We start from the raw sequence: 15,838 nt of genomic DNA on the forward strand, positions 1-15,838 counted from the left end.
TCAGAAGAACATGCAACTCTTGATCTCAGGGTCCTGAGTTTGAGCTCTATGTCGGATATACATATTACTAAAAAAATTAATTAATTTTTAAAAATCAACTAGAACTGGTGAGTAAATAAAGGCAAAAATCAGAAAAATGAAGACTTACACATACCATTTATAATACCACTAAACCAAACCAAACAAAACAAAAAGTAGGAAAATATTTAAGGAAAAATGTATAATACCTAAAGACTGAAAACCACAGACCAGCTCTGAAATAAGTCAAGCAGATGTAATTGAGAGAGACATGCCCTGTTCTTCAACTGAAGAGTCAATATTGTTAAGGTGACAGTTCTCTCCAAATGGCCAAAAGAGTCAACACAATCCAAATCCAAATCCCAGCAAGCTTTCTGTTTTATAGAAATTAACAAGCTGACACTAAAATTTATATGCACACATGAAAGAGCCAGGATGGCCAAAGAAGTTCTGAAATAGAACAAAACTGGAGGACTTAACACTGCCTGATTTCAAAATTTGCTAAAAAAGCTGCAGTCATCGAGACAGTGTGATGTTGGCATCAAGACAGCCGAACAGATCAATGGGACACAAGAGAGTCTAAAATAGACCCACACATATGTGTTCAACTGATTTTCAACCAAGTTGCCATAGGAATGCAATAGGCAAACGAGTATCCACTTAATAAATAAGACTAGAAGAACTGGAGACGTGTGTGGGTGGAGGGGGGAAGACATGAATCTCAACCCCTACCTCATACCATGTACAAAAATGTAAGATAAATCAGAGGCCCAAAGACAAAACTCCAAATCAAAAGGCTTCTAGAAGCAGAAAGAGGAAAATATCTTTATGGCCTTAGGGTAGGCAAAAACACAAACAGAATAAACCATAGAAAGAGTAAACTGCACTTCACTAAAAGAAAATATTCTGCTTACCAAAAGGTATTAAGAAAATGAGTAGGCAATACATTTATCCAACAAGGGACTCCTATCCAGAATGCGTAAAAACTACAAATTAACCATTGAAAAGTAAACAAGAATTCCACATCTGGCCATCAATAGGGACCAGATTTACTCTCTTACATAAAACCACAGAAAATAAAATACATGAAACAATGGGTTCCAAGACACTGCACATCAAAAGACAAAGGACAGTGATCTCTGAGATAAGAAACAAGGTGGGCAGCCCCGGTGGCACAGCGGTTTAGTGCCGCCTGCAACCCAGAGTGTGATCCTGGAGACCCAGGATGGAGTCCCACGTCGAGCCTGCTTCTCCCTCTGCCTGTGTCTCTGCCTCTCTCTCTCTCTCTCTCTCTCTCTCTCTCTCTCTGAATAAATAAATAAATAAATCTTAAAAAAAAAAAAAGAAACAAACAAGGTGAACCCCATGACTGGAAAGCCTCCAGGACACTGCACAGAGAGGAGGTCCAGGCAGAGTCCACTGGACTGCCTGGCCAAGGGGAAGGGCTGGGAGCCTGGGGAGATTGAGGCGACCAGAGCTCCTGAGACAGGGGACCAGAGAGGAGAGAGCTGCACAGAATACCAGACAGTTGATCAGCATATGTGTGAGAAAACCACCCAAGGCCAGGAAAGAACCAGCCAGAAAGACTAGAGGAGACAGTGCTCACAACATGGCTAGGAATAGCACCTGTTCCCAGAAGTCGGCCTATAAAACCTCAAGACCCAGGGAGCACAGGCAAGTGAAGACAAAAGGATCTTGCTTGAGTAGCAGGGAATCACTGGCCTTAGACTGAGCATAGCTTCATAGCCACTTAACCAATCTTAAAAGCAAGAACTGAAAGGATCAAACTGTTTCTGAGTAACTTGGCTGTTATCCCAGGGCAAAGCTCAGAAATATTTATAGATATACAAAAATACTCAATCCCCAACAAGATAAAATCCACAAATGTTTAGCATCCAATCAAAAATTACCAAGCATAGGGATCCCTAGGTGGCGCAGCGGTTTGGTGCCTGCCTTTGGCCCAGGGCGCGATCCTGGAGACCCGGGATCAAGTCCCACATCGGGCTCCCGGTGCATGGAGCCTGCTTCTTCCTCTGCCTATGTCTCTGCCTCTCTCTCTCTCTCTGTGACTATCATAAATAAATAAAAGTTTTTTAAAAAAATTACCAAGCATGCAAAGAAGCAGAAAAACATGGTCCTGCTTACTAAAAGCTCAATCTATTAAAACTAAACTGGAACTGAAGCAGACGTCAGACTTTGCAGACAAGGATATTCAAACAGTTATTACAACTATACTCTCTATGCTAAAGCAGTTAAGAACATACAAAGAAGATAAAAAATTGAACTTCTAGAGGTTAAAACCTACAATGTCGGAGATAAAAAACATATAGGATGGAGGAAAAAGCAGATTAGACACTGCAGAAAAAAGATTAGCTAATGTGAAGATATTGTAATAGAAATCATCTAAAATGAAACAGAGAGAAAACAGGGTTTTTAAAAATGAATGGAGTATCATCAGGGGCGTCTGGGTGGCTCATCAGCTAAGTGTCTGACTCTTGATTTTGGCTCAAGCCACGACGATCTCAGGGTCATGAGATCAAGCCCTGAGTCAGGCTCTGTGCTCAGCAGGGTATCCACTTGAGATTCTCACTCTCTCCCTCTGCCCCCACCCCCACTCACACGCACACTCCTCTCTTTCTTTAAAAAACTCATAAACGAAATCTTTTAAAAAATGAATTGAGCATCATGAAAGTGTAGGACAACCTCAAGAAAACTAATATAAAAAAAAAAGAAAACTAATATATGTGTGAGGAAGTAGAGAGAGGGAAAGAGATTGAGAGAGCAAGAGACCGAAAAAATATTTGAAAAAATAATAGCCCAATTTTCCCAAACTTCTAACAAGTTCCCAAGAAATGCTGATGCTACTAACTCTCAGATCACATTTGGAGAATCCCTGGCCTACGATTTTGCATACAATTTGGTGATGTCAGATGGTAGGAGGATGTGGCTCTCAGTGGTTCCAGCCCTAAACTGGTACAGTGGCCTCCTGGGCCCACCCAGCGCTACCCTGCAGCAGGGCGACCTCCCACTAGGCCGGAGCCCTTGCATGCCAGAGGCCAAGTCCCAATCACCACAAAGGGTGAAGGATTCCAAGTGGCTGGACCCCCTCAGCAGGAATTGGTCCCAATCAAAGGGCAGGGTACAAGCCTGAGTACCAAGCAGGATGGAGCCCGGGTGGCCAGGATAGCCAAGGAACCCAAGCAGGCTAACCCTTTATCTGTGTCTTCATCCACAAAAATCCTCAAGAAGGGCCATCAGACCCTCAACTCCTCACCCCACCCACCCTGACCAGTCTTCCCTCACTGCCATTACAGCCTCCCACATTCATGCCCTGCAGAGGTGACACATACAGCCTGCCCCATCCCCAGAACCCCTTCCATCCTACCCTTCCATCCTACCCTTCCATCCTACCCTTCCATCCTGGTTGGCATGGTCCTAGCTAGGCCCACAGGCTCCCCTCAGCCCTCCACGTAGTCCTGAGAGCCTGTCCCTCACTGGCCCAGCCAAGGATCCCACATGCATGGGCCCTGGGGTTACTGTACAGAGATGCCTGGAGCTTACACAATAGAGGTATCCTCATTAGCCCTGCCCCATATTTTTGTTCACACGTCTAGACATGTCCAAGGTCTCCTGTGCAGCTTCTGAAGAGACCAAGATGTAGCCCAGAGACCCAGCCTCTTCTTGCTGAGTGCACAGCCTCACAACAGCTTTCCCCACCACCTGCCAGATCTCCTGCCTGTGACACTGCCCTGCCTCAGTCTCCCTACTCCTGTCCTCCCCCCACATGGCACCAGGACAATCCAGCCTGGACAGTGATTTCCTCATTCCACCACCCATCCAGTCTATAAAGGAGGCCTTCCGTGGAAGTTCCACAGTCAAGCTTCTAGATACTGCAGGCAAAGCAGGGCACACCTAGTGTCTCCAGACCCCTGAGGCCGCCCACTCAGCCTGCTGGGCATCTGAGCATCCCTATCAGCTCTGCCTGGCTCCCTTGTGCTTCCCTGACACCTGGCTCACAGTCAGAGGGAACCCAGCCTGGCCAACACCAGTCCACATGCCCTCCAGTAGATCCCTCCCTGCCCTTTGGGCAGAAACTGCTCTTTGTCCAACAGGTTCAGAGAGGCCGCCAGCCAAGCTGGCACGGGACATAGCTGTCACCTCCGTTCCTGCCTCTGTGAGAACTCCTCATGCAGTTCCCATCTGAACGTGCTCCAACCAAGCCTGTGCTCCCCAAATTCAGCCCACCCCTGACAGGTGCCGGCGTGTAAACAGAAATGTGTCCAGGTGTAAGTATGCACACACAAGCTATGATGCTTTAGAGTGATCGAGTGTGAACCTGCACCTCATACAAACCCAACCGTATGCCCACAGCAGAAAGGTGGATCCAAATAAAACCAACTGATCCTTCCAGCTATTTCCCCGGGAATCTACAACACACCATGTGAATGGTGCTGGACTTCAGGGCTGGTCACCCCAATGCTGGCCTCAGACCCAAACCTGGGAGCTTCCCCCACGAGTCCAGTCAGCGTCCACTTATTCATCCTGCACTTACAATGGGAAGCAGTACCAGTAACAGGTAAGAGCACTCGGGGGCTCCTGCGTCCTGCCGTGTCATGGCCACAACCCCAGCCCTGTGCGGGAAGACTCACCACTGAGGACCTCATTGTTGTTCCCCCAGAAGTCAGCTAACTTGGATGGTCTGTGGTAAAATTCATCCCTGTTGGCCGCCAGGATGAGCCTGAAAGACAAAGCATGATTAAAGGTCTCGGGGGAAAAACAGAAAAGCCCTATTTTTTTTCTGCTATTAACAAAGAAAATTTGCCTCCACAGCAACACAGGAGAGTCCTAGAGAGGACAGGAACCCTCAGGAGACAAAGGTTAGTGATGGCTCCAGACAAGCAGGTTTCTCAAGGAGCCTTCAGCCAAGACTCTGCCCCCGGACTCTGCCAAATAAAGAGGCAGATGCTGGGCAAAGACGCGTAGCCCATCCCACCCTACACACCCAACTCATCACCCAGAAAGGGCAACAGGACCTGTGCAGGTGACAGCCTTGAGCAGCTGGCATCAGGCATGTCCCCAGGTGCCCCAGTGCAGAGAAGTGCCCCTTGTACCTGTCTGTCCCTTCCCCTGAAGTTACCCCTAGTGAGCATGCCCACCAGAAGGGCCCTGGGGCCACGTGGAGCAGTAGCAGAGCACAGGATTGCTGGAGGCTGCCGTCCTGCATTTTGGGTTGTTTGGGGAAGTGGGTAAGAATTTCTGTGGCTCTCTAGTTTTGTTTGCATCATGAAACCAACAAGTTTTTTGCTAGCAAATAAAAAAGATGTCAACATTTTCAAAAGAGCTCTAGTTTTTTTTTTATTATTAAAAGATTTTATTTATTTATTCATGAGACACACAGAGAGAGGCAGAAACACAGAGGGAGAAGCAGGCTCCATGCAGGAAGCCCTATGTGGGACTCGATCCCGGGTCTCCAGGATCACACCATGAGCCAAAGGCAGGCACTCAACCGCTGAGCCACCCAGGCATCCCTGCTCTAGTTTTAACATAGGAAAACAAAGTTTCTAGTCAGCTTTGCCATTTTCAGTGAGGACACAGTGACTGAGTGGGACTGCCACGTCCATGAGACGTCTGGGTCTAAGAAGTGCAAGCAAAGAACCCTCCGAGCACCAGCGGCAGGTGTACAGAGGTCGTGGGGCCAGGCGCTGTGGCTTAGCCACCTGTGCTCACACTGGATCTGAAACCAAGTTAGTCTAGTCGGTGGTCACATCCTAAAGTCTTCAAAAATAACTTTTCTCTTGACTCTTAGGCTTTTATGTACATGTAGGGGCACCTGGGTGGCTAGGTCGGTGAAGCATCTGCCTTTGGCTCAGGTCAAGATCTCAGGGTCCTGGGACTGAGCCCCACTTGGGCTCTCTGCTCAGCGAGGAGTCCCCCTCTCCCTCTGAGCCTCTCCTCTGCTTAGGCGCACACACTCTCTCTCTCTCTCAATAAATAAATATTTTTTGTTGTTGTTGTACAAAAGAATATTTTTATGGTAAAAAAAGAACATTTACTTGGTAAAATGTGGGTTAACAAAAAAGTTCATAAAAAAAAAAAAAAGTTCATAAAATTAAAAGTGAAACTGGTACCAGCACCACAGAAGTGCTTTCACCCTGGTGCACACAGCGTGTGACACCACCCACCCCCAACTCTGCACCTCCCCATGCAGCCCCAGCCACAGGCACCAATGTAACCAACGACTGTGGGTGTCTAGTCACACCCTCTGGATCTGCCCTAGGAGTCTCACCACCTTCGGGACACCTGTTCAGCCTGTGGCAGCTCTCCAGGCTGTTCTAGGTCTTGGGGACAGGCATGCAGGGAGGTCACTGTCCCTGATGTGAACCCCAGCCATTCGCAGGACAATCCTCTGCAGCTCTAACTGCCAGACCACAGCCCCAGGCTGAGATAGGCAGCCTGAGGGAGAAGCCAGCGGGACTCTGACCCCATCTTCAGACACAACTGCTTTATCCCTTCCTTCTGCGACTCGATCTGGAGCCAACCCGGCTGGCACTGCTCCCATAGGCTGCTTGTGTGGGCCAGGTGCCCCACAACCCCTGTGGGAGGAGGTCAGGAGACACCCAGCACTGCTCCCCAACTCACTCGTCCTGCCACTTGTGCTGAGAGGGGGCTGGGGATGCGGGGAGGCAAGACCCAAACTGAGCCTAGTGCTACTGGCTTCTGGTTCTGATTCTTATGTAAGTCTCCAGAAAAGGAAAAATTAGGGAGGAAGAAAAAAGCTGACTGAGCAAAACCTTTCTCTCCCAAGATTTTCAACTCCTACTATTTTTAAAATAAGGAGCAGTTAGTAACCAGGAATATTAACTGCCAGGTTATTTTTGCAACAAGAATCACTATTTAGCTGAATTGCTAGTGGTTTGCTGGGGATTTCATTAAATACCTAATTGGGAAACATGTGGGCATGATAAGTACCCACATCAAGGCTCCAAGTAAGAGAAAGTATTCCCTCACTCACCACCTCTGAGCATTACAACACCAGTAAAAGTCCATCTGTGCCACAGCGCCCAGGAGCAGGGCACATGCCTACCAGTCAGGGGATATGAGGACAGCAAGTCAGGGGATATGAGGACAGCAAGTCACCCATGGCTTTGTTTTGTTCTAATAACTGAAACCACTAACTAATTATACATCATCCATGGGTGGGCATTCCTCACCTCAACCATGGGTGAGTCTGTGCATCATCTGGGGGTGGGTGTGTGCAGTCTGGAGGTATGGATGGGTCTGCGCATTACCTGGGGGATGAGTCTGAGCACCAGCTGGGTCGGAAGAGTCTGTGCACCACTTGGGGGTATGAGTTTAAGCACCACATGGGAGGGTGAGTCTAAGCACCCTCTGGGGGATGAGCCTGAGCACCACCTGGAGTGAGTCTGCATACTACCTGTGGGGATGAGTCTAAGCACCACCTGGGAGGGATGAGTCTGCGCACCATCAGGGATGGCTGAGTCTGCACACCACCTGGGAAGTTGAGTCTGCACACCATCTAGGGGGTGAGTCAGTGCATCATTTGGGGTTGGCCTGTGCACCACCTGCAAGGTGGGAGGGTCTCTACACCATCTGGGGAGAGCTTAGTGCCAGGTAGCAGGTGCACAGACCCATGCCCCAGTGATGTCACAAGCAGTGATGAGTTCCATGGAAACCAACAGAAGGATATGACAACTCACTCAGCAGCCCCTCCAGACTGGAGCCAACAAGGGTAATTGGCTCATGAGTCTAAAGAGACATTTTGATAAATGGCCTGGCCACAGTGGTTATATGACAGCCATGACAGTATTACCCAACGGGAAGTGTACTGATTTTCTATGGGGCCTCACAAATTGCCACAAACATAGCATATACAGCGGCTTAAAGCAACACCTACTCCTCATCTCAGTCTGTGGTCAGGAACACAGGCCTGCTGTGCTGGGTGCTCTGCTCAGCGGCTCCTGAGATAATACTTGATGTGCCGACTAGCAGGGTCTCCGAGACTTGGCGTCTTCCTCACGTTCCTGAGGTTGCTGCAGAATGCCCATCCTAGGCTGAAGTCACTCCCAACTCCTGGAGACCAACCCCAGTTCCTGGCCATGGGCCCCCTTCAAGCATAGCAGCTTACCTCTTCAGGAGGGGCCTGGTCCCACCTAAGGGTTCACCTGATTAGGTCAGACCCACCGAGGACAACTCCCATCTGATTAACTCCAAGTCAACTAATTAGGGACTTTTTCACATTGGCAAAATCCCTTTCTATTTAGCTCCACAGTCCCACACATGACCAGGGGAATGAATAACACAGGTGTGTACAATGGGGGTAGGAACCTTGGGAACCATAGACCTACCACAGGGGTTATGGGAGCTCACATTTTACTTTGTACATCTTGTAGGGGATGACTTTTTTCCAGAGCACATAGCCCTTTATAATCAGGGAAATTACTTGAATCCCACAGGAATGCCGCTGCCTCCACAGGGCAAGGTCATTGGGACCCCGAGGCAAAGCTGCAGTCCAGCACGGAAAAGCTCTAAGCCAGCATATCACAGGCTGCTAAAGTAATTTCTTATCTGCTATGCTCCTTGCTGCAGTGCTGCAGAGATCAGTACTAAAATTCAAAATGAGCAGAACCAACAGGCACCCAGACAATACTCACACTGGGTAACTGTTACCAAAAATTCCGAATGCCAGGTAACAACGGGCATGGGAAACAGCAGCTGGGACCACCCAGGGGAATCCCACATCTGGGCAGGGGCCATAATGCACCATGCCAAAGGTGACCCCAGGAGAGAGGAACACCCAAGGAGCCCATCTTACCAGGACCAGCTCAAAACTAAGACAGATGAGGAAGCCCAAAGGCATTTGGGGGTTCATGCCCAGCCAGTGCCTACAAGCAGCCAGCATGGGATGTGACATGGAGATGGCTGGCACATCTGGAGGTATGGGTATCCCCAACATCGAGGGGCAGGGTGACAGTGATGTGGTGGATGGGAGGTGTAGACCATGGGATCCATGACACCAGGGCCCAGCCCAGTGTCAGGCCTAGAGATGCTCCACAGAAGTGGCCACGCTCACATTCACTCCCTGGGCAGTTGCCGAGCAGGCTCCCCTCCCTGCCTACACCCAGTAAGTGCCACTCAGCAACACACTGTGACTGCTAAATCTGGCAGCACAGACCACAGGATGCATGCTCTGCTTTCTCTAGTGGGGAAGCAGATGATACGATGCTTGCATGAGGCTCAAGAGAAGGAGAGATGCTTCAGGAGCCACGCCTTTCACCAACAGGCCAGCAAAGTAGCAGGCACAGACCAAGTGCCATCATCGCCGGGCCAGTCCCAGGCAGGGTATAACAAGGACAGGCTCATCTTTCAGGAACTGAGTCCTGGGAAACCAGAAATCACATTCCCATGAGATCAGCATCTGGCAATGGCAGAGCCGTGGGTGACACTGCCCACAGCATCAAAAGTAAGGATGTCCCAGTTTTTTCTGTAGGGCAGAGAGGAAATGTTTAAGTTATTATTTACATGTATAGTTGACCCTTGAACACAGGGGTGAGGGGTAGCAACCCCCTCCCCGCACAGTCAAAAGTCCATGTATAACTTTTTTTTAAGGTTTTATCTATTTATTTGAGAAACAGAGAGAGAGAGAGAGAGATCACGCACATGCACACACAGAGGGAGCAGCAGAGGGAGAGGGAGAAGCAGGCTCCCCACTGAGCAGGGAGCCCGAAGTGGGGCTCAATCCCAGGACCCCAGGATCGTGACCTGAACTGAAGGCAGACACTTACCCGACTGAGCCACCCAGGAGCCCCAAAAATCCACATATAACTTTTGACTCCACCAAAACTTAACTACTATTGACCTACTGTTCACCACAAAGCTTACCAATAACATAAACAGCAAATTCACATGTATTTTATATATTATACTACATATCATGTTTTTACCAAAAAGCAAACTAGGGAAAAATAAAACATTAATAAGAAAATCATAAGGAGGGGCACCTGGCTGGCTTAGTTCGGTGGAATACATGACTCTTGATTAGGTTGTAAGTTTGAGCCCCACGTTGGATGTAGAGGTTACTTAGGAAAAATTTAAAATCTTAAAAAAAAATCATAAGGAAGAGAAAATACAGTTACAGTCCCATACTTTAAAAACTCTGCATATAAGTAGACCTACATAGTTCAAATCCATGTTGTTTAAAGGACAACTTCATATGGCAATGACAGCCACCATTCCAGTTATAAAGTCCCCTTTGCAACCATCTGACCCTGGAGCAACAATTCCATAGGGATGAGTTTAACCCACAAACAAAAACAGGTGTTTCCCGTTACCCCAAGAGTCAAATGATATTGAGGGTGCTCAAGACAGCCCATGGAGCACGAGGTCTCTGATGTGTCCTAGCCACATAGACCAGCTTTGTGGGCAGCAGAGTCCAGGTGGATGGTGGCTCGGGACACCTGGCTTGTCCAGCTTGGTGGGAGAGAACTTGGTCTGGACAGTGCACAATGATGACACACTGTGAAGACATTCTCTGTCACCACAAGGAGACATGGGGTGACATGGCTCGGGAAGTCTATGGCACGGCCACCAAAAGACACTCAATGGAATCATTCCTCCAAAAACAAACATAGAATTGCCATATGATCCAGCAATTCCCCTTTTCAGTATACATCCAAGAGCATGGAAAGCAGGACTCAGACACTTGTACACTAATCTTCACGGCAGCATGACTCACAGGAGCCAAGAAGTGGAAATAGTCCAAGTGTCCATCTAGAGATGAACAGATAAAAATGTGGTCATTGTGCCTACAATGGGATGTTACTCAGCCTTAAGAAGGAAGGAGATGCTGACACATGCCACACCACGATCTTGAGGACACGATGCTAAGTGAAATAAGTCAGTCACACAAAAATACTACGATTCCACTTATATGAGGTCCCCAGAGTAGTCAAGGTCATAGAGACAGAGAGCAGACTGGTGGTGGCCAGGGGCTGGGGGGAGGGGAACAGGAACTTAGTGTTTGGTGGAGACAGGTGTCAGTCGGGGACAATGAAGAGCTCTGGACATGGATGGTGGGGATGGTTGCACAACGATGTGAATGTACTTGATGCCACTGAACTGGACACTTGTAAATGGTGAGGATGGCACTCCTATTCCTGCTAGTTATGGGGGGAGGGGGGACGAAGACACAGCAGTGGATGCCGAGGTGGGGGGCAGAAGCTGGTGCATTGGAGGCCAGGCCAGGGGTTGGCTAAAGCAGGAGGGAGACCAAGTGAGGGGACGCCAGGGCAGGTCCTGCAGGCCCAGATGGCCCCTGGCAGCACTGTGTAGCCAGGGCCTTCTCCCCTCCACACTGCTGGCCCTGGAGCCTGGCCTGCTCCTCAATCCACTCCAGGTACCGGGAGCTCATCTCAGATCTCTGAAAGGCCCAGCTGCAGTGTTCCTGCCGAGGTGACCCCTCTTTGTTCCTCCCACACTCTTCTCATATCACACATACACAGGAGCACAGACACTAAGGGCCTGCAGCCACCCGTTCTCATGGGCCAGAGAGCTCCACAGCTAGAACAGGAGCAGCCCCTGGAAGCCCCTCCGGCCCTCCCACCCAATAAGGTAAACGAGTATATTGGGTCAGTCACCAGAGGCAGCATATTTCATTTTTGGCTTAGGGCTTTGGAATACACTGGAAAGAAACACTAAGGCCATCACGAATCACAACCCACAAGGAGTCATTATGGGAAGACATCTTGGCAGGGACACAGGTCCTGCGCGAAAGCAAGAAAGACCTCCTCCCTCCTTCTTCCCATGTTTTTCCTACTGGCAGGAGACCGGAAGTAGCCTCGGGAAACAGCATATCCAGGGAGACTGTGGCTGAATCTGCTAGTAAACACAGCCAGCAACAGACGCAGTGACCGTCACACTGCATGTCCCCGTGTGAGGAATTCTTCACTCATCAGGTGGAACCAGTCATTTTGTTGGTGTGTGAGAGTTCACAAGAGCGTAGAAGGGTGCACATGAAACCTCACGAGCCAAAGGGGCAGACCTTGTCAGGAATTCAACTATTATGTATTATGGCTCAGTCCCAAATCTGCCCTTTTTTGCCTCCTCCTGGTAAAGGAGCTGAACTTTGGGGCTAGTACTGTATTAAGTTTGGTCAGTAGAGAGCACTGGAGAGACACCGCAGGGGGAGAGGTTTCTTATCCTGGCTGCAGGGTGCTTCCTTGGGACACTCCTGCAACATGTGTGGCTCCCCCAGACTCAGCCCAGATACACCTGGGGCTTCCCCCATGAGCCCAGTGGCCAGCAGCTTCCCCCAGCAGTCTCCTGCGACAGCTGCCTGCACAGCAGAGGCCAGACTCCTAGAAAGTTCTGCTGCCATGGCCTCCCGGTGATTTCTTTGCTATCCAGGGTGCCACCGCTGAGCCTCTCCGGCAACGTCTAGATCTCAGCCTGAGGATGGAGGATGGGGCTCCACCCAAGGCATTCAAATCCTCTCATAGTTAATAATTCTGCAGGTTACACTGCCCCTGCCCAAGTCAGTACACCTGGATCCTGCCCACTGGCCGCACGCTGACTCAAACAGCTGATTCTGCTGGGGGTTGTTCAGGTTCAGCTCCAGGACCCTGGCCTGGCCCTGCTGTCCACTCCACCGCACAAAGGGAACACTGAGCACTCTTCATTCCCTGACCCCTGGCCTAGGATGAGTTTCATTCAGCACAAAATTAGGCAGCATGGTGTCTGTGCAATTTTGCAGGGTGACTCAAATCTAAGAAGCTAGTCAAAAAGGTTCAAATGGTTCAAATCATTGCTGGTATAGATTTTAAAATGATGAAAACTTTCCAGGCAATTGCACTAGTGATGAGTTTCAAATGTCATTTTTGGTTGTGAGTTACCTCTCAGCCTCACACGTGGAAAAACGCAGATGGATTCCTACTGAGGTGACCAGGGAACAGAGGGACACATCCAGGGCCCAGAGCTGTGGGGAGGGGGGTGCACTGGATCATGACCCCGCCCCCCGGGCCTCAGTTTCCCACCTCCTCTGCTGGCCCCTACGTTGCTTCTCTGTCCTGCCGGGACAGCGACCTTCAGCAGCTAAGTCTCCGCACCTATGTGTTAGTTCAGCGTTCCTGCCACGGAGTGGTATTCCCCGGCACACCCCACACCGAGCGACTGCTGTTGGACAGGGCAGGCCCAACCTGTACAGCTTGTCCCCACCTGGGCGCTATAAGGACTGTGGGGCATCCAAGGCCAAGCGGAGGACAGCAGACACAAAGCAAGGGGGTTACCTGTATGCATTTTTGGAAACGGGACGAGGATCGAACTTAAAGAAGATGATGCACATGGATCCCTGAGGGCAGCTTTGTTCACACGGGGTCACCAGTCTGCGGGCAAAGGAAAAAAACGCGTTGAATAAATGGCAGACAATACAAAACCTGCAATGCTCCCTGGCCCGGAACAAGACCGCCTCTGGGATGCCCCTGACCCTCACTGGACATGGCAAGAACCATATGCCAGATACCATGGCGTTCACCGGCACCATACAATCATCTCCCTAAGCGCTCACACACATGAGCGCGGGCCAGACTGTCCCCCAATGCCTGCAATGCTCACTGGCCCTGGGCCTGCCACTGGAGGGTGGCCACAGGAACAAGAACAAAAACCACAGGCACAGCCAGGGCAGCAGGTGGGTACCCTCCCACACCACACATGGGTGGCTCTGTGGTCTGCTGCATGCCTACCACCCAGACTGAACCACCCCATCTCCTGGAAGTGGCACCAATTCCAGTCCCCAGTCTGTCAAGGCAGGGCTACGTCATGTCTGACCGGCCTGAGGATGCTCTGCAGCAGTGTCCACAGTAGGCCCTCAGCACATGCCTTCCACCCATGACGGCGCAGACACCGCCAGGGGAACCCAGAGGGCCCTGCACACTCCATGTAAGCAGGTGGAGATGAGGCGCAAAGCACGCATGCTGGTGATATGGACATGCACCCAGGTACTGGGGAGTGGGGATGCTGCAGGTCCCCTTGCACACATAGGCCCTGTGCCTGGCAGCCTCTAGGGCCAGCAGATCTTTTCCCACAGCGGAGGTGAGAACAGAGGTGAGATCCTGGGGCCACTGACCCTGAAGAAGGTGACTGCGATGGTCTCTAGTCTTGCCTATGTGCATGAGGCAGGGCCAGTGGCCACAGCCAGGAAACAGACAAGAAAGAGCCTGTGTAGACATTGATGGAAGCCAAAAAGATGCCCCTGGAAGAGCCTCATGAGCAAGACGGGTGAGGGCGTGCTTAGTCTATGTGCATGTATGTAAAGTCTGTGTGCACACGTAAGCATATGGTTATGTATGGGTGTTTGCACGTGTGTGCTTCTGAATATGTCTGCAAGCATGTGTGTGACTATGCGTGTGTGTGACTATGCGTGTGTGTCTAGAGGAAGCCATTGAGCTCCAAATGCACTAGCTTGGGGTGCCCTGGAACTGGGGAGGGTCCATGCAGTACCTTGCCCCCCAGCACAGTAAATACACAGCACCTACTAGACAAGGTTTGAGGTCCACATCTGTAAACAGGGTCCATGACTTGGGCCCCAGCTGGGGTAAGGTGGGATGGGATGCCCAGACCCTGCCCATCCTCGCTCCAGGTTTCAATATAAACCACGAACACTCTGCCATTCCTGACCCTCTGCCCCCAGGCCTTGGAGAAGCCACAGAGGGAAGGGACTAGCCTGCTGTGAGAGACACGGGGACAGTCCTCCCTTCAGGCATGGGAGGAGCCGGGGTGGGCCGAGAAGGGTTCCAGCTCCCTGTCCCAGGCCAGAGTCCCCGCCAGCCACACACAGCAGTCCAGAGAGAGGCGAACCCCTGCAGTGGGGTGGGCAGGTGATCAGAAGAGAGGTGAGAGCTCCCCTGTATGCCAGTGCAAGTGCTCCCAGTTCTTGGGTCTCTGAAGTAAAACACTGTTTCAGAACTCACAGGAGGAGGATGTTCTCACCTGGCCGACCTGGCCATCTAAGCTGTGCCAGCACCCAAGCGTAGGTGGGTGGATGGACAGGTGGCAGGGGATCTGACTACAGGTCACAGAAGAGCCAAGGAGGGGCCGAAGTCTGAGGCTGGCCCCACGGACATGACCACAGCCCAGAGCCACATGTAGGTCTTCCTGTGGGATGATGCCGTGGTGTCCCTGCCTCTCCACCCATTTCCGTTCACTGGTCTAGCTGGGCTGGGAAGTGGTGGGAGGGGGTCAGGGAGGAAGGATCCACTCCACTACTGTCACCACTGACTCCCAAAGGCCCTAGAGGGCACCACAACTCAGCCCCATGTTCCTCCCAGTCCCTGCAGGCACAAGCATCGCTAACGCCTCAGGGGACCCATCCAGGTCCTCAGTAAAACCTCAGACTGTGGAGGTGATATCACCCTGGAGACCAGTGCCACAGCAGAAGTGCAGGGGCCGGGAGATGAAGGGCCCTGTGACATGGGCTGCTGGCCGCTGGCCCTCACACAATGGAACCAAAGGCAATGCCCAATACACAAAATGGCCCTGAGGTGACAGGAGCAGGCTGGGTTCCCACCCTCGGGGACCCCGGTTGTGCCCACAAGGGCCATCAGCCTAGGATCACCTGATGATATCAAGACTGGTGGGCAGGCTATTGGAACTGATCCTTCTAGTAAAAACAACTCAAAATGCTTGAAAAAATATGAAAACATCTTGAAAAGAACCAAGAACTAACAAGGTCATGCAGGATTTGGCTACTATCTCAGAGAACATGGAAACCCAGAGAGGAAAGGAAGCAGAGTACACTGGCTATTCCTGC

The 15,838-nt window shown here is 50.7% G+C and overlaps 1 protein-coding gene across 4 annotated transcripts in view; it reads right to left on the reverse strand.

Annotated features, from left to right (window-relative positions):
* Positions 1-15,838, reverse strand: part of TANGO2 (transport and golgi organization 2 homolog) — a 37,892-nt gene that overhangs the window by 12,806 nt on the left and 9,248 nt on the right. For all 4 annotated transcript variants that reach the window (XM_041729161.1, XM_041729162.1, XM_041729164.1 and 1 more), the window contains exons 2-3: positions 13,320-13,415; positions 4,668-4,756 (exon numbers count right to left, since the gene is read on the reverse strand). In XM_041729161.1, the coding sequence (XP_041585095.1) occupies positions 4,668-4,756; positions 13,320-13,375 (145 nt within the window). In that variant the 5' untranslated portion in view covers positions 13,376-13,415. The remainder of the gene's footprint in view (positions 1-4,667; positions 4,757-13,319; positions 13,416-15,838) is intronic.

Source organism: Vulpes lagopus, chromosome 14 (assembly GCF_018345385.1).
Source record: "Vulpes lagopus strain Blue_001 chromosome 14, ASM1834538v1, whole genome shotgun sequence".
Classification (NCBI taxonomy): domain Eukaryota; kingdom Metazoa; phylum Chordata; class Mammalia; order Carnivora; family Canidae; genus Vulpes; species Vulpes lagopus.